At 35.4% G+C, this 17,251-nt stretch overlaps 1 protein-coding gene across 2 annotated transcripts in view; it reads left to right on the top strand.

The window, feature by feature from the left end:
* Nucleotides 1-17,251, top strand: part of MRPL22 (mitochondrial ribosomal protein L22) — a 51,409-nt gene that overhangs the window by 6,800 nt on the left and 27,358 nt on the right. For both annotated transcript variants that reach the window (XM_031953589.1, XM_031953590.1), the window contains one exon: nucleotides 13,068-13,203. In XM_031953589.1, coding sequence (XP_031809449.1) covers nucleotides 13,068-13,203 — 136 coding nt within the window. The remainder of the gene's footprint in view (nucleotides 1-13,067; nucleotides 13,204-17,251) is intronic.

The raw sequence follows: 17,251 nt of genomic DNA on the forward strand, positions 1-17,251 counted from the left end.
ACTGTGTATTTTATTTGGTGCTCAACATATTTGCTACTTTTTATTATTATTTATATCTTTATAAGTCCCTTGATGGTTAAAATTTTTTAATAACTTTGTTCCTATATTTAATAGGCATTCAGTAGTTTCATTAATATTTTAAAATTATCTTCTTTGTGGAATATACTGTGTTCTTAGGGGAGATATAGATATACATAAGACATAGGTCCTGGCCTCAAAGAGCTTATGATATATTAAAGGAAATTAGATACATGCACAAATGAATATGATAAAAATTAAAACACATGCATAAGAAAAGGAAAATGCTGAGATTAGATGACTTGTTGATAATACATCATCACTGACAGATTGATGTAAAAAAAATTCCCAATAATAATTGCCCCTGTTTTTTCAGTTTTAAGAACTGTATTTATCTTTAGGTTGTCCTTAAGTCAAATTCTTCTTAATTTTGGTTTCCACCTTTATTTCTATAATTCTATAAAGTCTATGCAGCCTGTGCTTGTTGTCCACATACAGCAGGTATTCATTTAGCTAGATCTTCAGGCTGTTTAAGTTACTCTTTCAATGTAAAGGAATAGTCCTGAAGCTGCCTCAGCTCTTTGAGGTCACTGATGATACCAATTAGGAAACTTCTTGCGGCGTTGATTTTTACTGTGTATACACTGGAATGGCCTGGTAGGGTTCATTTCAAATCCAGAATTGCTTCATTTAGGTTAAGGGGATAATTATTTTACTTGAATGTATTTGAGGTCTTGGAAACAAGCAGGATAGTCAAAGATATATATATATATATATATATATATATATATATATATATATATATATATATAATTTTTTGTGTGTGTGTGTGTGTGTTTATTTATAGATTATAAATAAACTTAAATTTTACAGTATATTCTCTAGTCATTTTCAGGGTACAATTTTAATAATTTCTTTAGGTTTGCAGTTGTGTATTTCTTTCCCTTCTCTCCCCCTTTCTTATCCTCTCACTTTGATTCCCTTTGTGTGAAGTATATCATAGGAGGAGACACAGAGCCAAGGGAAAGCTTTGAGTCCCCTTGAAAATTTATCTTTGGGGTTACTTTATTTCACACTTGAGACTTTGCCTCATTGAACATTTACTTAGGTAATGCATAATAATAGGTACCTTTCAGAATGTTACTGTTAATTGAAATGTTCAAGATTTCAACTAGATGACCTCTGAGGCCCCTTCCTATTATTTAATTTTTAAACCTTAGGAAATTAGTCTTATTATAGCCTAAGCTTTTGCAGTTTGCAGCTTTAGGATATCTCTTTTAAAAACTAAGGCAGAGACTCTCAGTGTTTTATTTCCTATACTTTCTTTTTTTCCTTATTTGTTTGCCCTTGACTTTCAGAAAATAAAGTTCTATATAGTCATGAGAATATGCCTGATAATTCAACTCTTTGGTTTATCTTTTAGTTGAGGTAAGGAGATTGCTCTTTTATTTGGTCTCAAGTGCAAATTTAGCATACTTTTAAGTATTATCAGAAGTAAATTTGAAGCAAAAATTTTCCACCTTGATGTGCGTAATAGCTCAATGTTATTCAGAATGTTGAGCTTGAGGCCAGTATTAACTTCTCTGGGGATTTAGGCAAATTTTTGCTTTAATTTCAAAGAAAATGTGGTTGGGATAGTAACTGTAGAAAGTTTAAATGATTAACTGTGTTCATCTCTAAAAACGTTTACTTCAGTAATTCCAAGATCAGTAATTTCAATGGTACCTTTACTCTTTTTACCAAGATTGCAATTCACACTTTTCCTCTCTCCTTGCTGTACCTTAATAAGCATAACATATTGTTGATTTTTGTGGATGTGTCTTCTTATCCTTATAGATACTTTTTACAAAGTGTAACCCTTTCATGTCTTTTTCATTCTATGTCATTCTTGTCTATGGCCCTCCATGAATCTCTCATAGAAGGCCCATTTAATATTTGGTGTAACCCACTCTTCCTATATGATTTCCTCAACTCTTTTTCTTTATCTGATCTTATGCCATTTTGGAGCTAATTTGCTGTTGATTTATGTGCTATAGCTTACTTTTTTCTTCCTAGCATTCTGGGTGATTTGTAGTAGTTTTCATGTATTATGTGTGATAGTATCATTTTTAGCCACATAGATATCACTAGAGCAATATTGGTATTGAAAAGACTTTTTTTGTTGTTTATTTCAGAAAGATGCTTAGATCCATTGAAAATGTTCAATTTTCCAAATGTAATCCAAGCTGCTTATTTCATTTATAGGCATTTTGCATCCAATTGCATTTTTTAAGTGAATAGTTAGAATAAATTCTTTTGAGTGATTATTGTTTGTCCTTCCTTTCTGAAGAGGACCATGACATCAGGAGGTTGATACCATTACATTCAAGTGAGTTGGATATGACTGAAGGAGGGCTCTGCAAGGTCACCCGACTCACTTTCCCCTCCAGAGCCATCTGGGTCCAGTGGCCAAATATAGATCAAGATGACTGGAGATGGTACTGAATGAAATGGAAGATCTAAGCCTTTGAAAGCTAAGGTCTTCAATAGGTCTCAGAGGGCTACACCCATTTTGTGATTAAGACTAGGTAGCAATTGAGGCTGAGTCTCTTTCATTTAGTTCAAAGAAATCCAAATAAATAAGTAGATAAATTAATCTGAGAGGGGAAGACCCTCAGAGTTTCTGGCTTAAGCAGAAATGACTGTTGTTTACATTCAGTCTGAGTTAATCAGGACCCAAACAATGACTTTTTGAGGCTTGGCCCAGGACCTATTAGAATCAGATTGTTTTTGGTTTAAGGCATGATCTTTTATTATTATTATTATTTTTTTTTTCACACACCACACACACACACACACACACACACACACACACACACATATATATTTAATAGTTTATGTTTTTTTATAGGGGAAAACTACATTCAAGGTTACAATTATTCAATATGATTTTCCCTCCATTTTATTCATCATTTTTGGCTTTACTTTTACCAGTTAAAGACCTCTTCAAATAATCTTTTGTTGCTTCTAGTGGTTCAGAACATTTCACTTTGATTGATTTCACAGAGGACTTTCCAACTTTTTTTTTTCTGAGAGCATCCTGCTCATCATTTCCCATAGAACAATAATATTCCATGATAATTTCCTACCACCAATTATTCAGTAAGGCATGATCTTTAAGGAAGAAAACTAGCCAGTAAACTCAATTTACCTTGAGAGTTCAGAGGTTTAACAGCATTTGTAGGTAAGGGTATGATACCATATGTATCATACAGGGAGGGAGGAAAGAAGGAAGAAGAGAGAGAAGGAAGGAGGAAGGAGGGAAGAAAGGAAAATTGGAAAGAAGTGAGGAAGGGAGAAAGGAAGTCTTTCAATTGACCAATTCCAGACCAGCTTTACTTGCAGAGGTTTTTGTTTGTCCTTCCTTCTGGAAAAGGACTGTGACATCGAGGAAGTGATGCCATGACATTTAAGTGAATAGTAGTTAGGAGGGAGAGCTGTACAAAGTGACCTGCCTTACTTTCCCCCTCCAGAGCATCTGATAATGGATTTTATTTAGGAGGTGTTGCATATCTTGGTGTTTAATATAGTACTATGTCTTCCATAATTGATAGCTCTTAGGAGACTTTACTATTTACAGGGAATTGTAACTATTAGAAGTATCCATGATAGTGGAAATACAGTTGCTTTGTGAGCATATTTATTCTCTTTCATGATTCCCTTATGTGTGGAGTGGAGTAGAGATAAAGTGAAGAACTTCCAGCTGTGTGGAGTAGAATAGAGATAAAGTGAAGAACTTCCAAGAATGTTTAAATTCCTTTTCTATATTTTAGTTTCTCTAGGTCTCTGTGACCTGCATAAGTATGTTGAGTAGTAGCCAATATGTACTTAGATTTTAGATATACGTATTTAACCTAGAATGATAACATTTATCGCTGTTCAAGTTATCAATGTTTAGACAACTAGTTGCCTGATGTATGGTTCCTCCTGGAACTAGGGAATCTGCTGTCTTTGGCACGAATAACATCCAATTAAGGGGTGGGGGGGGCACCTATCTCTTAATGTTCTCCAACTCATGATGTAATCCTTTGTAACTAAAACCTATAAAAACTATATACCTTATCCTCTTCTTTAGCCCTTCTACCGTGAGCTCTCTCTCTTTCCCTCCTCACAGCTCATGAGAATTAATTAAATAAACAATTTTTCTGCTTTTTACTTCGAGAGGTCTCTTAGTAGTCATTTTTGGATAGGATTTTCTATCCCTCACACTTACTATTAGTAATCAGACTCCAGAACACACTTGTTATATCTTTATAACACGCTTGTTATATCTTTTTAGGACTCTCTTAAAAACATATGCAACTTCTACCTTGTTGCTTACAGTTCATTTTATACTGAATTGAATACTTGTAAAAATAGTCAACAAATAATAATCACAATGTATTCTTTGTATGATGTTATATCCAAAAATTTTCATCATTTGGTTGTATACTTTTTGATGATGAGCCTATCGAAATTTAGCTAGATTAATCCTTAGACAACAGACACAATGTTCATCACTTAACTTCATATTTAAAATCTTTTTAACTTGTTTGGTCCATTCAGAGTTTTTCTTCTAATAGTATTTTAAAGCTGTGAAGACCGTGTATTTTTAAAATCAGCAGGAGTCCGGAGTTCAGGTTAGGGGAAAATTGTCAGTCTTTATTCTCAGTGAAGAAGGATCGGAGGCAGAAGAGAATCGGCAATAGCAATGTGTGCAGCTGAGTCAAGAAGCTAGCTAGACCCGCAGCCACACGACCAGCAGCTACCAGCAGCTAGGAGAATGGACTCTAGGCCCAATCTCTCCCAGCTTCTCTTCCTGTTCCCCTCTCTGCCTCCACCCACCAAAATCGTCATTTCCTGTACAACACATCAGGACTTGCACAGAGTGGGCAGGGACCATTCTTTATCCAATCATGTATATTAATAGAGTATAGCCCAATTACTATTTAGCCTCATGTACTTGGGACCTAAGTGCATCAACTCAAACTTCAGCCCATTACATAAAGCCAGAAAGAATATGATCAATATTGGTCATAGGAGTGAAAAAATGTGGATTGTGAAAAGTCCATTAGATTTGTTGATTAAGAGATTATTGATAATTTTGGGTAGAATAGTTTCAGTTAAGTGATGAAGTCAAAAGCAAGGTTAAAGAGGATTTGGAATAGAGTGAAAGGAAAGGAAGTGAAGTCACTGTGTGTAGATGACTTTTTAAAAGAATTTTAGCCATGAAGAACAGGACTCTAGGATGATCCAAATGGTAGAATCAACTGTGGACTTTTTTTTTTTTTTTTTCTTTTTTCTTTTAAAGGATGGGGAAGGCATGGATGTTTTTGTAGATAGGAATAAAGGAGGCAGCAGATAGGAAATAGCTGATGATGAGAGAAAAAATAATAGTAGAGGCAGTCTGCTGGAGAAAATGAGGGTGTGAGATCAGTTGTCACATTTAATTTCAATCTTAGTTCTGAACTTTTGGGATTTGCCTCAGGCAGGCCTGGCCCCAAACAAAGAGTGATGTATTAAAAAGTTGAGAAGATTGGTTTGGAGCCAGATTATGGAGGACCATTATGCTAGCCAAGGGATATTTAGTTTTATCCCTGGAAAATGGTTGTCAATGAAGGATTTTGAGCAAGAAATTTGTCATTTCTTTGCTGAGGAAGATTATTTAAGTATTTTTGTAAAGAATGGAATAGAGAGAATAAATCAGCAAAACCATTTAGGAAGCTTTTATAACTGTTCAGTTGAGGGGCAATGAGAACCTCTACAGGGGTATTTGGGCATATTAATGTGAAAATTACATAGATGCAAAAGGTATTATAAAGATTGAATTGACAAGGCTTTAACTGGTTGGATATTGGGATAGTGAAAAAAGAATGAAGGACAATTGAGGTTTTAAACAGAAACAGTGAACTTTTCAGCAGATAAAGCTCTTTTTTCCACAAACACTGGTCACGTAGGACTGATGTTTAGGAGAAATATTAGGGCTGATTATAATATACATTTGGGCATCACTTATAGTGATCATAATTGAATCCTTAGAAGTGGATAAGAGCACCAAGAGAACATATAGAGAAGTAACTGGAGTAATGGAGAGTCAAGTCTGGAAAATCTGCATTCATATCCTATCTCTGTGTCTCAGTTTTTCCTATATGTAAAATTATGGAGTTAGGATTGATATTGATAGGATTGATAGGTATTGAAGCTACGAAGATGAAGTAGTTCTTGGTCTCATTCTATCAATAGAAACAACATGTACTAATGTAAGTATATAGACAGTCTAAATTTGGTGAGGAGACACTTAAAGATCTGGAGTTGGTGAGGGAATCCAGAAAGGCCTCTTATAAGAGGTGGTGTTTATTCTTTACTTTGAAGGAAACTAGGGATTCTATGGCTGGCTGGTATTGTATTCACTTCATCATCTAACTGCCCCTCATGAAGAACTTTAAAAGGCAGAAGAGTTTGCATTTGATCCTAAAGGTAATATAAATTCACTGGAATTTATTGAGGAGGGGAATGACATGGCCAGTCCTGCCCTTTAGAAATAATTGAGACTGAATTGGAGAGATGAGGGAAAGCAATTAGAATGGTATTGCAGTGATATAAGTGAAAAGTGAAGAGGTTGGCCATGTGAGTGGATTGATGGGAAGATACAAGAGCTGTTGTGTAGGGGTAGAGTTTATGAGACGTGGCAGCTGTTTGAATTTATGGAATCAGGGAGTGTTGGAATCTTTTACAAAGTGTTAAGACATTTCTTTACAAAATGTGAAGACATTAGAGTTGATTTGATCTGATTTTGGGCCAGAACTTGAAACAAGGTATTAGGTGGAACTGATTGAACAATGCTTGTGTTCACACTTTTAGAGAGCTCAAGTATCTAAGTACTCAATGGAGTTCACACGAGAGTTCAGGGCTAGTATGAGAGCTGAATTCACACCTCCCTTAGGACCAGAGAGCACTCTGGGAGATAACCCAGAATCCCTCTCCCTCCAGAAGGCGGAGTTAACCTTTGGGAGATCACATAAATGAAGGAAGCTCTTGGAGCAAAGGAAGAATTTCTCCGGAACATCAACAGGGCTCTGAGAAAGAACACTCTGGAAGAAAAGACTACTTGCCACAGACTGGGAGATTGAGAAGCCACAAGTCGGAGCTGACTGTAGACTGAAGAAAGCAGAGGCAAGAGCCAAGGACAAAACTACAAGATCTCTTGGAGCCAGGCAGTGAGATAGGCCTCAACTAACCGGGCTAATTTTGTAAGGAGAAATAAACGTTTGCAATTTTTACCAGCTGGCTGCGATTTCGAAGTAATTATTTATTTCAACTAAGACTAAGGCTGGCCCCCAGGAAAACCTTTTAAGCAGGGCTGCTGTTGAAGGCCTGCCAACACTTTCACCTGTTCCTATCCAATGGAAAATTGATACACCAGTGTGGATAGAACAGTGGCCCTTAAGTAACGATAAAATTCAGGCCTTATTAGATATAGTACAGGAGCAGCTTGACCAAGGACACTTAAAACCCTCTCTAAAGTCCTTGGAATTCCCCAGTGTTTGTCGTGAAAAAGAAATCTGGAAAATGGAGGATGTTAACAGATTTAAGCAAAGTGAATGAACAGATGGAAACTATGGGAACTCTTCAGCTTGGACTTCCATCTCCTACTCAGTTGCCTAGAGAATGGCTTCTTTGGGTCATAGATATTAAGGATTGTTTCTATTCTATCCCTCTGGATAAGGAGGATATGAAAAGATTTGCCTTTTCAGTGCCCAGCGTTAACTACTGAGCCTTATAAAAGAATATGAATGGACAGTTTTGCCACAGGGAATGAAAAACAGCCCTACTATGTGTCAAATGTATTGTTGCTGCTCTTTGCTCCAAGAAAAAGCATTCCCAAAAGTTATGCTATTACATTACATGGATGACATATTGGGATGTGCACCTGAGGAACAAATGTTAGAAAGCATGTCTCGAAAGACCATAAAACACTAAGGAATTACAAATTATACATAGCACCAGAAAAAATTCAAAGACATGCTCTTTTCAATATTTAGGATAAGATACCTAAGGTGCTTACAGTTCAAAAACTCTCATAGAACAGAAAAGCTAAACACATTGAATGATTTTCCAGAAATTGATAGGAGATATCCAATGGATGCGACCAGTGTTAGGTTTGACTACCTATCAGTTACAACCGTTATGACATTTTAAGGGGAGACAGTGCTTTAAATTCACCACGCCAGCTTACAAAAGAAGCTCAAGAGGCTTTGAGAGAAGTTGAATTGGCTTTATCCAATGTGGTTGAAGAGTCACTCAAAACCCTTGGAAATACCAGTTTGCCACACAAGAAGCACCATGGCAGTCCATCAAAGGAGACAGTGTGATAGAGTGGGTGAACCTCCAGCACAACCAGAACAAGCCTTACACCCTACCCAGTGCTTGTGGCTAGAATTTTATTAAAGGCCACTAAGCAGTACAATTATCTGGGACAAGACCTGACAAGATATAAACCTTTTATACCAATACACAAATTAATGTGTGTTTTGAGACCATCCCAGAGTGGCAAATTTTATTAGCCATGGCTCCAAATTTTTTACATGGGTCTCCATTAAAGATAACTAGACTATTACATAATTGGCGATGGACTCTTGAAGAAAAAGTTTCTAAAGTTCCTCTTAAAGGACCAACTATCTTCACGGATGCATCCAAACATAATATTTGTGCTGTGTACTCTCATGATCTAACTATAAAGAGGTAGTCAGAACTCTTTTCAGTCCACTCAGCAGAATGAATTTGCTTGATCATTCTAGCTCTTATTAATTATCCAGGGGACATAAATATAATATCTGATTCGGCCTATTCAGTAGGTGTGGTACAAAGAATTGCCACAGCCCAAATGAAATTTGCAGCCTCTAATTTATATCAGCTCTTTAAGAAACTTCAAGAGCAAGTGAGAAAGCATCCAGGTAAGATCTATATATTACATGTCCATTCTCATAGTGGACTTCCAGGTCCCATATTTGATGGCAATTCAAAGGCAGATAGCCTTCTAACTATGTTGGTCAATACCCCTTTGTTCCAAGAAGCCCAGGCATCTCATTCTAAATATCATCAGGCTGCTCGAGTTTTACGTTTACGATTTAGAATAACAAAAGAGGAAGCTAGGAGCATAGTAAAAACCTGTACGGCTTGCCTTCCTTTCCACGCTCCTACACTGCCTCCAGGGAAGAACCCTCGTGGTTTGAGACCCAGTGAAATCTGACAAATGGATGTGACCCATTATAAATCTTTTGGTCGTCTGTCTTTCATCCACGTTGTGGTAGACACCTTTTCGGGATTCACTTTTGCAATACCAGCAGCAAAAGAGACAGTCCGAGTGGTCACTGAATTCCTCACACAAGCATTTGCCATTATGGGTGTGCCACAAGCAATAAAAACAGACAATGGTCCTGCTTATACTTCAAAACATTTTGCACACTTTTGTGCACAGTATAAGATTTTACACACCGGGCATACCTTTCCAATCCTCAAGGACAGGCAATAGTAGAGAGGAGAAACAGAATATTAGACGCTCCTCCAAAAACAAAAGAAAGGGGCACAGAACCCTAGAGAACTACTAAATCTAGCTCTTTATACTATTAACTTGATTTTGACAAAGATGCACTGGTCGCAGACAGAGTTTATAACCCACCAGAAGGTTAGTGTCCAGTCGAGAAGCTCCACTATCTTTAGATAATGCAGGTGATGTGGAGAGACCCAGAAAGTGGTGAATGGAAAAGGACCAGATGGCTAACTGCTTTGGGAGAGGGTTTGCTTGTATCTCTACAGGTGGAGGAGGAATCAGATGGGTTAGCAGGCCATATCGCCTTGTCCATTGCAGAGAGGCAGCAGACCCTTGAAACAAGGAAGACCCAAGAAATTCGGGTGATTCTGTTGCTGATTTCTCCCTTGAAAAACGTAGCGTTATGGGCGTTTGACTCAAGACATCAAGTTGTTGGACTTGAAACCCTCAGGAATTTGTTCTGAGACATGATAAGATTGTTGTAGGACTTGAAAACCCTCAGGAACCATTGGATTCTCTGAGACATAGGACTTGAACACCCTCAGGAATCATTGGATTCTCTGAGACATAGGACTTGAAAACCCTCAGGAATCATTGGATTCTCTGAGACATAGGACTTGAAAACCCTCAGGAATCATTGGATTCTCTGAGACATGGGACTTGAAAACCCTCAGGAATCATTGGATTCTCTGAGACATAGGACTCGAAAATCCTCAGGAATCATTGGATTCTCTGAGACATAGGACTTGAAAACTCTCAGGAATCATTGGATTCTCTGAGAAATGATAAGACTGTTACAGGACTTCAAAATCTGCTGGAATCATTGGATTCCCTACCACATAAATAGACTTTTGCAGGACTTCAAAAACTCAGGGGGATCATTGGATTCCCTGACATGTGAAGCAATGGACAGTAGATTGGTTTTGGACTATCTCTTGGCTGCTGAAGAAGGTGTATGTGTGACTGTTGTTTACATACCCTCCTTCTAGGAATTCTGGTGATCTTTTCCAACACCATGTTGATTTATATTGTTTGCTATTCCGCTACTTGCGTGTACAATTCATGTTTGTTACACCACATCGAGCCTGCACTGACTGTGGGGAGAGTCATCCCTAATAGCCTCTGCGTTATTGCTATGTAAGCACATATAATAGGTGTAATACCTCCCATGCTGATGGGTTTGTGCATAATAAGACCCTTCAGCCCAGAAACCTGCTAGCAACCCCCACTTCCCTTTGGTGCTTTTCAAGGGAGAATAAAGCATTAAGAATGACACCAAGATATCAGATATTGATTCTCATGAGAATAATATGGAAATTGGGAAGAAAGGTGAGGTTTTTAGGGGGAAGGTGAATTTTGTTTTAGACATTGAGTTTAAGATATCTGTGGCATCAAGTTCAGTAGGCCTAATAGATAATGATGTTGGTCTGGAGCTCAGATAGAAGGTGCTATAGGAGGGTTATATGGAAATGATGCATAAAGATAATTAGTCATTGAACCCTTGGGAGCTGATAAGGTCTCCAGGATAGTGATAGAGAAAACAGAGGAGGGCCCATGTTAGAGCCTTGGCATATACTCACAGTGCTTTACATATAATGTCTCACTTCATTCTCAAAATAATCTTGGGAGGTAGGTTCTCTTATTATCTCTATTTTATCAACTAGGAAACTGAGGCTGAGAGGGGTTGTGACTTGCTGAGGGTCACAAAACTAGTATGTGACACAGAATTTGAACTCATATTTATGACTTAAATCAAGCACTTTATCCATTGTAGCATCTTTCAATATCAAATGCTCTTTTTATTACTAAAAAAAAAAATTGAATTCTTGTTTTCCCTACACTTTTTGGTCAGGTGTGACTATGAAGATGTATTCTGATCTAGAATATTGTTTGTGAAAGCTTGTCCATCCACTCTGTTCTCAAATCTTCGTTGAAGGTACATTGAATGTGTGCAGATTATTAAAAAAAAAAACCCAATAAACATTCATTTATCATATGCAAAGCATTGTACTTAGTGCTAAGAAATAACTTTTCAGTTATCTTTCCAATTTGTTATTGATTTGTCTTTATTTTTAAAAGTCAACAGTCTGACTTGACAAATCAAAATGAGCCAAATCAAAAATGAGCCCCTTGGTCAATAACTAATTGTTTAGTAATAGTTGTTTTCTATTTGTTAATAGATAATAATTTTTTGTGTATGTGATGCTGTTTGGCACTTAACTTATCTAGCATTTCCCAACTCTTCTCAAAAAGAGAGATTGGGCTTCTTTCTGACCTTTCTTTGGCTTTCTGTTTTTAACTGCTGAAGCTTGTGCTCCAGTGACATATCCTTTGCCACTGAAATTACTTATTATTAAAATAGATGTTGATTGATTTAAAGGGTGAATCTATATCCCTAGACATTTTCCATCTTCTTATCCTTTGCTACAAATGTTGGTGTATAGACTGTTCTTATCTTTGTGGTAATCTTTTTGCAAATGTTTGTCATAAACACTGTAACACAATATGACTAAGTATCCTGTAAAATTATATTTCTTCTTGTTTTTTTTGTGTACACAAGAAAACCAATTTCACCATGTCCTTTATTTGCCTCTCCAAGAAGAACCTGTGAGCTGTCTTTCTACATGGTTGTAACTTTCTTTTTTTCCTTGAAGTTTCATTTTTAATGAGAATGTCAGGGTTTATAATTAGGGTGCTTCAAATAGCATAGTTACTGATTGGTCACTGAATGAGGATGTTATATTTGAATGCTCATTACGTAACTTAATGTTTATAAAGCTAAAAATAGCATGCTCTTTGGTATTCTTTGGCTGATTTTCCTATGATAGTGCCACTTCATTGGCTGTAGAGGACTAATGTTTTTAAACTAATTTCATGAGTTTTTCGATTGACCAATTGACCAATCTATGGTGATGAAAGGTCTCAGAAAGCAAGAAGGTTCTATTGCCAGGCTAATTTGTAGACTTTTAGGATATGGCTGTTAAAGTCTATTAAATGCAGGGTTACTTTTTTTTTTTTTTTTTTAACAACTACAGGGATAAGTAGCACTTATTAAGCATATATACTCTGTCAGGTTTTGAGCTAAGTTCTAGGAATACATACAAATTTATTGAAACAACTTACACTCCCAAGGAACTTACATTCAATCAGTGGAAATACAAAGGAAAGAAAAGATGTGGTGGAAATAGAATGGACAAGACTTGGACTACATTTGGGAAGTGAGAAAGGATAAAGAATCAGAGATGGCACCAAAGTAACAAACATGGTTGTGCTACTTACAGAAGTAGTGAAGTCAGAAGGAGGAAAGAGATTTGTTTAAAATATATTAAGCTCATTTTAGCCATTTAAAAAGTTTTACTGTTCCATAATTGTTGTGTTTATATGTGTCCTTAAATTGTTTTTTCTTATAATCAAACTGTTTAATACAGCAGAGTGATCCTAACAGCTAAAGGACTAAAGGCTTTCCTGGTTTTTTTGATAGGTTGCTCTCATCACAAAATGTTTTGCCTTTGTCACATATCCACACGAGTGCTTCCCTTGATATCTCAAAGAAATGGGAGAAGAAGAATAAAAAAGTGTATCCTCCACAGCTGCCAGGAGAGCCTCGGAGACCTGCAGTAAGTTTGTAGATAAAGCCATCTTTTAAATTCGATAACACTATGTGACTCTTAAGTGATTATCAGTAAAGTAATTAGTTGTGTTAAAAATTTTACTTATTTGCATTGTCTTATAATTGGCAAGATCCTGTAATGGGTGAAAATGTAATTTTTTTTCTCCTTTGACATTTTTTACAGTCTGTATTGCTTGATTTTTAAAAACTGTATTTATATATACATATGTATGTATATTATAATTATAGAATGAATGAAACATGAATCAAAGCCAAAAATGTCCCAATCATAGTTCATTAATACATTGTATGTCAGCTCCTACTTTATCTTAACTTGAGAAACTTTGTGAGAAATCCTAGTGTAACTACTTTAAAATTTTGAATTTTATTTTATTTTATTTTGAAATTTATCCCTCACTGCTTCTCAAAAGAACATTTTTATATACATAATAGAACACACAAAAAAAATCATGAATAAAACCATGGATTTCCATTTCATACTGCTTACTTTTATATTTATAATGTGTCTTAAAAAGTCTTTTAGTAGCCCTCTTTATTTTTTAAGCATCACTATTATTAACCTCTCTCTTCTTTCTAATATTTTCTCCCATTAAAAATGAGAAGAAAAATTCCTTAAAATAATTATACATACTCAAGCTGAACAAAAAATTAATCTTATCAGAAACCATATGTGTCATTCTGCACCACAAGTTCACCTTTGTCGGGAGTTGGATACCATGCCTCATAACAGGTCCTTTGGAGATATGTTTGGTCATTGCTTTCATCAGAATAGTTAAGTTTTTCAAAGTTGTTTTTCTTTACAGTGACATTTTTCCTTATAGCAATACTTCCACTATATAGTGATAAAATTTCAATTTTGCTCAATTCACTATTTTAGTTCATGCTCCCCAGCATTCTCTGAAAGGATCTCTTTCATCACTTTTTAATAGTACAGAAATTGTTTGTATTTCATTATGTTTGTATTTCAAAGTTCTAGTCAGCTCTAGTTTTTTCATTAGAAATGCTTGAGACCTTTGGTTCATTACAATTCTCTATTCTATTTTCCCCCTTAAGGATTTTGTTTTTCAATTATGTTACTCTTGATTGTAAACTTTTTTGCCTTTTGGTATATTTTTATTCTAAGATCTCTTCTAATTTTTAGCAGAAACTTTAAGGTCTTGTGTAATCCTAGCTGTGAATTCTGGTAGTTTAAGCGCTTTTTTTTTCTAGAAATTTGCACTTTTCTCTTTTACATGGGAGCTCTGGATTTTGACATTGACTTCCTGATTTCTGTGACTTTTCCTTTTGACGTTTTTTTGGGAAGTGATTATTGACTTCTTTGTAACTTCACTTTATGTTTTCATTCTAATAGATCTGGGTAGTTTTAGCTTATTATTTCTTAAAATATAGTGTCTAGAATTAAAAAAAAATTATTCTGCTGAATAGAACTAGAAGAAATCATGAAATCATTCTAAATGGGTCTACTACAAATTATGTAATCTAATCTCAACTGGATCTCACTGCAGAAATGTAAACATTCTCTTCTGTCATAATTGATTTGCTGTTCCACACTTTCCATAGTGTCATCTTTTCATCTTTTCTTACACCTCTCACCCCAACATTATCAATCATAAACCTTGTCTTATATTTCACTGAAAAGATTGGGGCCTTTTACCAAGAGTTCTTTCTTCTTGTCTCTTTATTGATGGAAGCATCATGTACACATATTCCCTCATTATCTCCTCTTTAACTCAAATATCCATTGAAGAAAGAGTTCTTAAAGGGAATTCCTTTGACATGGGCCTTTGGGTCCCTTTCAACTCTGATTCTCTGATATTGGTTTATAAAACCTCTTGCTATGTACTTCTATGGAAAGCAAAAAAAAAAAAAAAAAAAAAAAAAAAGACTTCTTGTTAATAGGTATCTTTATAACTTCCTTTATTTAACTTTATCCTTCAAAGCAAGATTTCTTCCATAATCTCTGGTTGAAAGCTTCTTTCATAGGGTAATACTGTGCTTTGATAGATTCATATTTTTTCCATGAAGATAATTTTTAACTCTGTGCCACCCAAAAGATTTAGAATTGGGAGAGACCTCTACTGAGGTCTCTATCTTGAATCTAATGCCCTCATCCTACTCTTGAGGAGATTTAAACCCAAAGAGGTTAAGTGACTTGACCAAAGTTACAAAGGTAGGGTCTTGCCCTAGATTTGAACCCAGGTGTTCTGGTTCTAAATCCAGTGTTTCTCTTTGATGCTTGTCTGTGATTTACTCTGAATTTCTTATGGAAGATCTACCCAGTCTTCTAATGGCCTTCCTTTTAACATCTTATGGCTATGGTCACTCTCTTGTTATATGACCTGTTCACTCTCTTTTTGTGTTTAAATGCACTCAATAATCTTTTCACAACTTGTGCCATTAGAAATACATCACAACTTAGTGACCAAACATCAAGTTACAAAAGAAAAAGCATTACTGAAATGTTTTAATCTGAATACTGTTCTCTAAATCACCAATTTTTATTTATTTTTCATTTTAGGTTTTCACGATTGAGAAATAGATAACTGGAAATAGATAAACTATTAAGTAATGAAACTATTATATATAAAATAGCACAATACTTGGCAAGAATAGGTTTGTCAGTAAAGTGTATTTTTTAACTGTTGTCTCTCTCTTTTTTTTTAAATTATAATAACTTTTTATTGACAGAACCCATGCCAGGATAATTTTTTACAACATTATCCCTTGCACTCACTTCTGTTCCGATTTTTCCCCTCTCTCCCTCCACCTCCTCCCCTAGATGGCAAGCATCCTATATGTGTTGAATATGTCACAGTATATCCTAGATAGAATATATATGTGCAGAGCCAAACAGTTCTCTTGTTGCACAGGGAGAATTGGATTCAGAAGGTAAAAATAACCTGGGAAGAAAAATAAAAATGCAAACAGTTTACATTCATTTCCCAGTGTTCTTTCTTTGGGTGTAGCTGCTTCTGTCCATTATCGATCAATTGAAACTGAATTAGGTCTCTTTGTCAAAGAAATCCACTTCCATCAGAATACATCTTCATATAGTATATCGTTGTTGAAGTATATAATGATTTCCTGGTTCTGCTCATTTCACTTAGCATCAGTTCATGTAAGTCTCTCCAAGCCTCTCTGTATTCATCCTGTTGGTCATTTCTTATAGAACAATAATATTCCATAACATTCATATACCACAATTTACCCAGCCATTCTCCAATTGAAGGACATCCATTCATTTTCCAGTTTCTAGCCACTACAAACAGGGCTGCCACAAACATTTTGGCACATACAGGTCCCTTTCCCTTCTTTCGTATCTCCTTGGGTGTCTCTTTTTTTTGTTTGTTTGTTTGTTTAGTTAAACATCCTAAATAGTAAAATTAAGAAAATTCATGGCAGGTCCTCTATTAAACTCTTACAAATGAGAATAATATCAGTCGTTATAGACAGAGTGAATTGATTGAAATGATTTCTTTTGACTTTTTTGGCATTGTCCATACTCCTTATATAATAACTATTTGAGAAAAGAAATATAGATTTTGTTTCCTATTGGATCTCTGGAGCAATTTGATTTTGATGAATGGGTTAGATTTTGCTGAATGAATGAGGTATAACTATAATATCAAATTCTGACACCTTATACTGGAAAATTCTTTAAACTTTTCTTTGTTTAAATGCCATGGAATAAATTATTTCTTGTAATGGATCTATTTTTATCTTATTAGGCTGAAAAAGATTGATACTACTATCCAACTGCCTAATTTATTTTGGGATATAATTTTCTCACTGAGTTGTATGATTTACAATACTTTTGCATAGCCATGGACAAACAGTCACTTTCTCAGTCTGAAAGTATTTTCGCTAGTCTTGATTTTGTAATTAGGCCCTATGATACTTATTAAACATTTCCCTAGTTTTTATACAGTAAGCAATTTAAAGTCACATATTTCAGTAATGTGAAGAGGAAAAGAAAAAGATTAAATATAATGTTTTATATGAAAATGTTTCCATTCCCACTTTTCATTGATTTC

This window comes from Sarcophilus harrisii, chromosome 2 (assembly GCF_902635505.1).
Source record: "Sarcophilus harrisii chromosome 2, mSarHar1.11, whole genome shotgun sequence".
Lineage (NCBI taxonomy): Eukaryota > Metazoa > Chordata > Mammalia > Dasyuromorphia > Dasyuridae > Sarcophilus > Sarcophilus harrisii.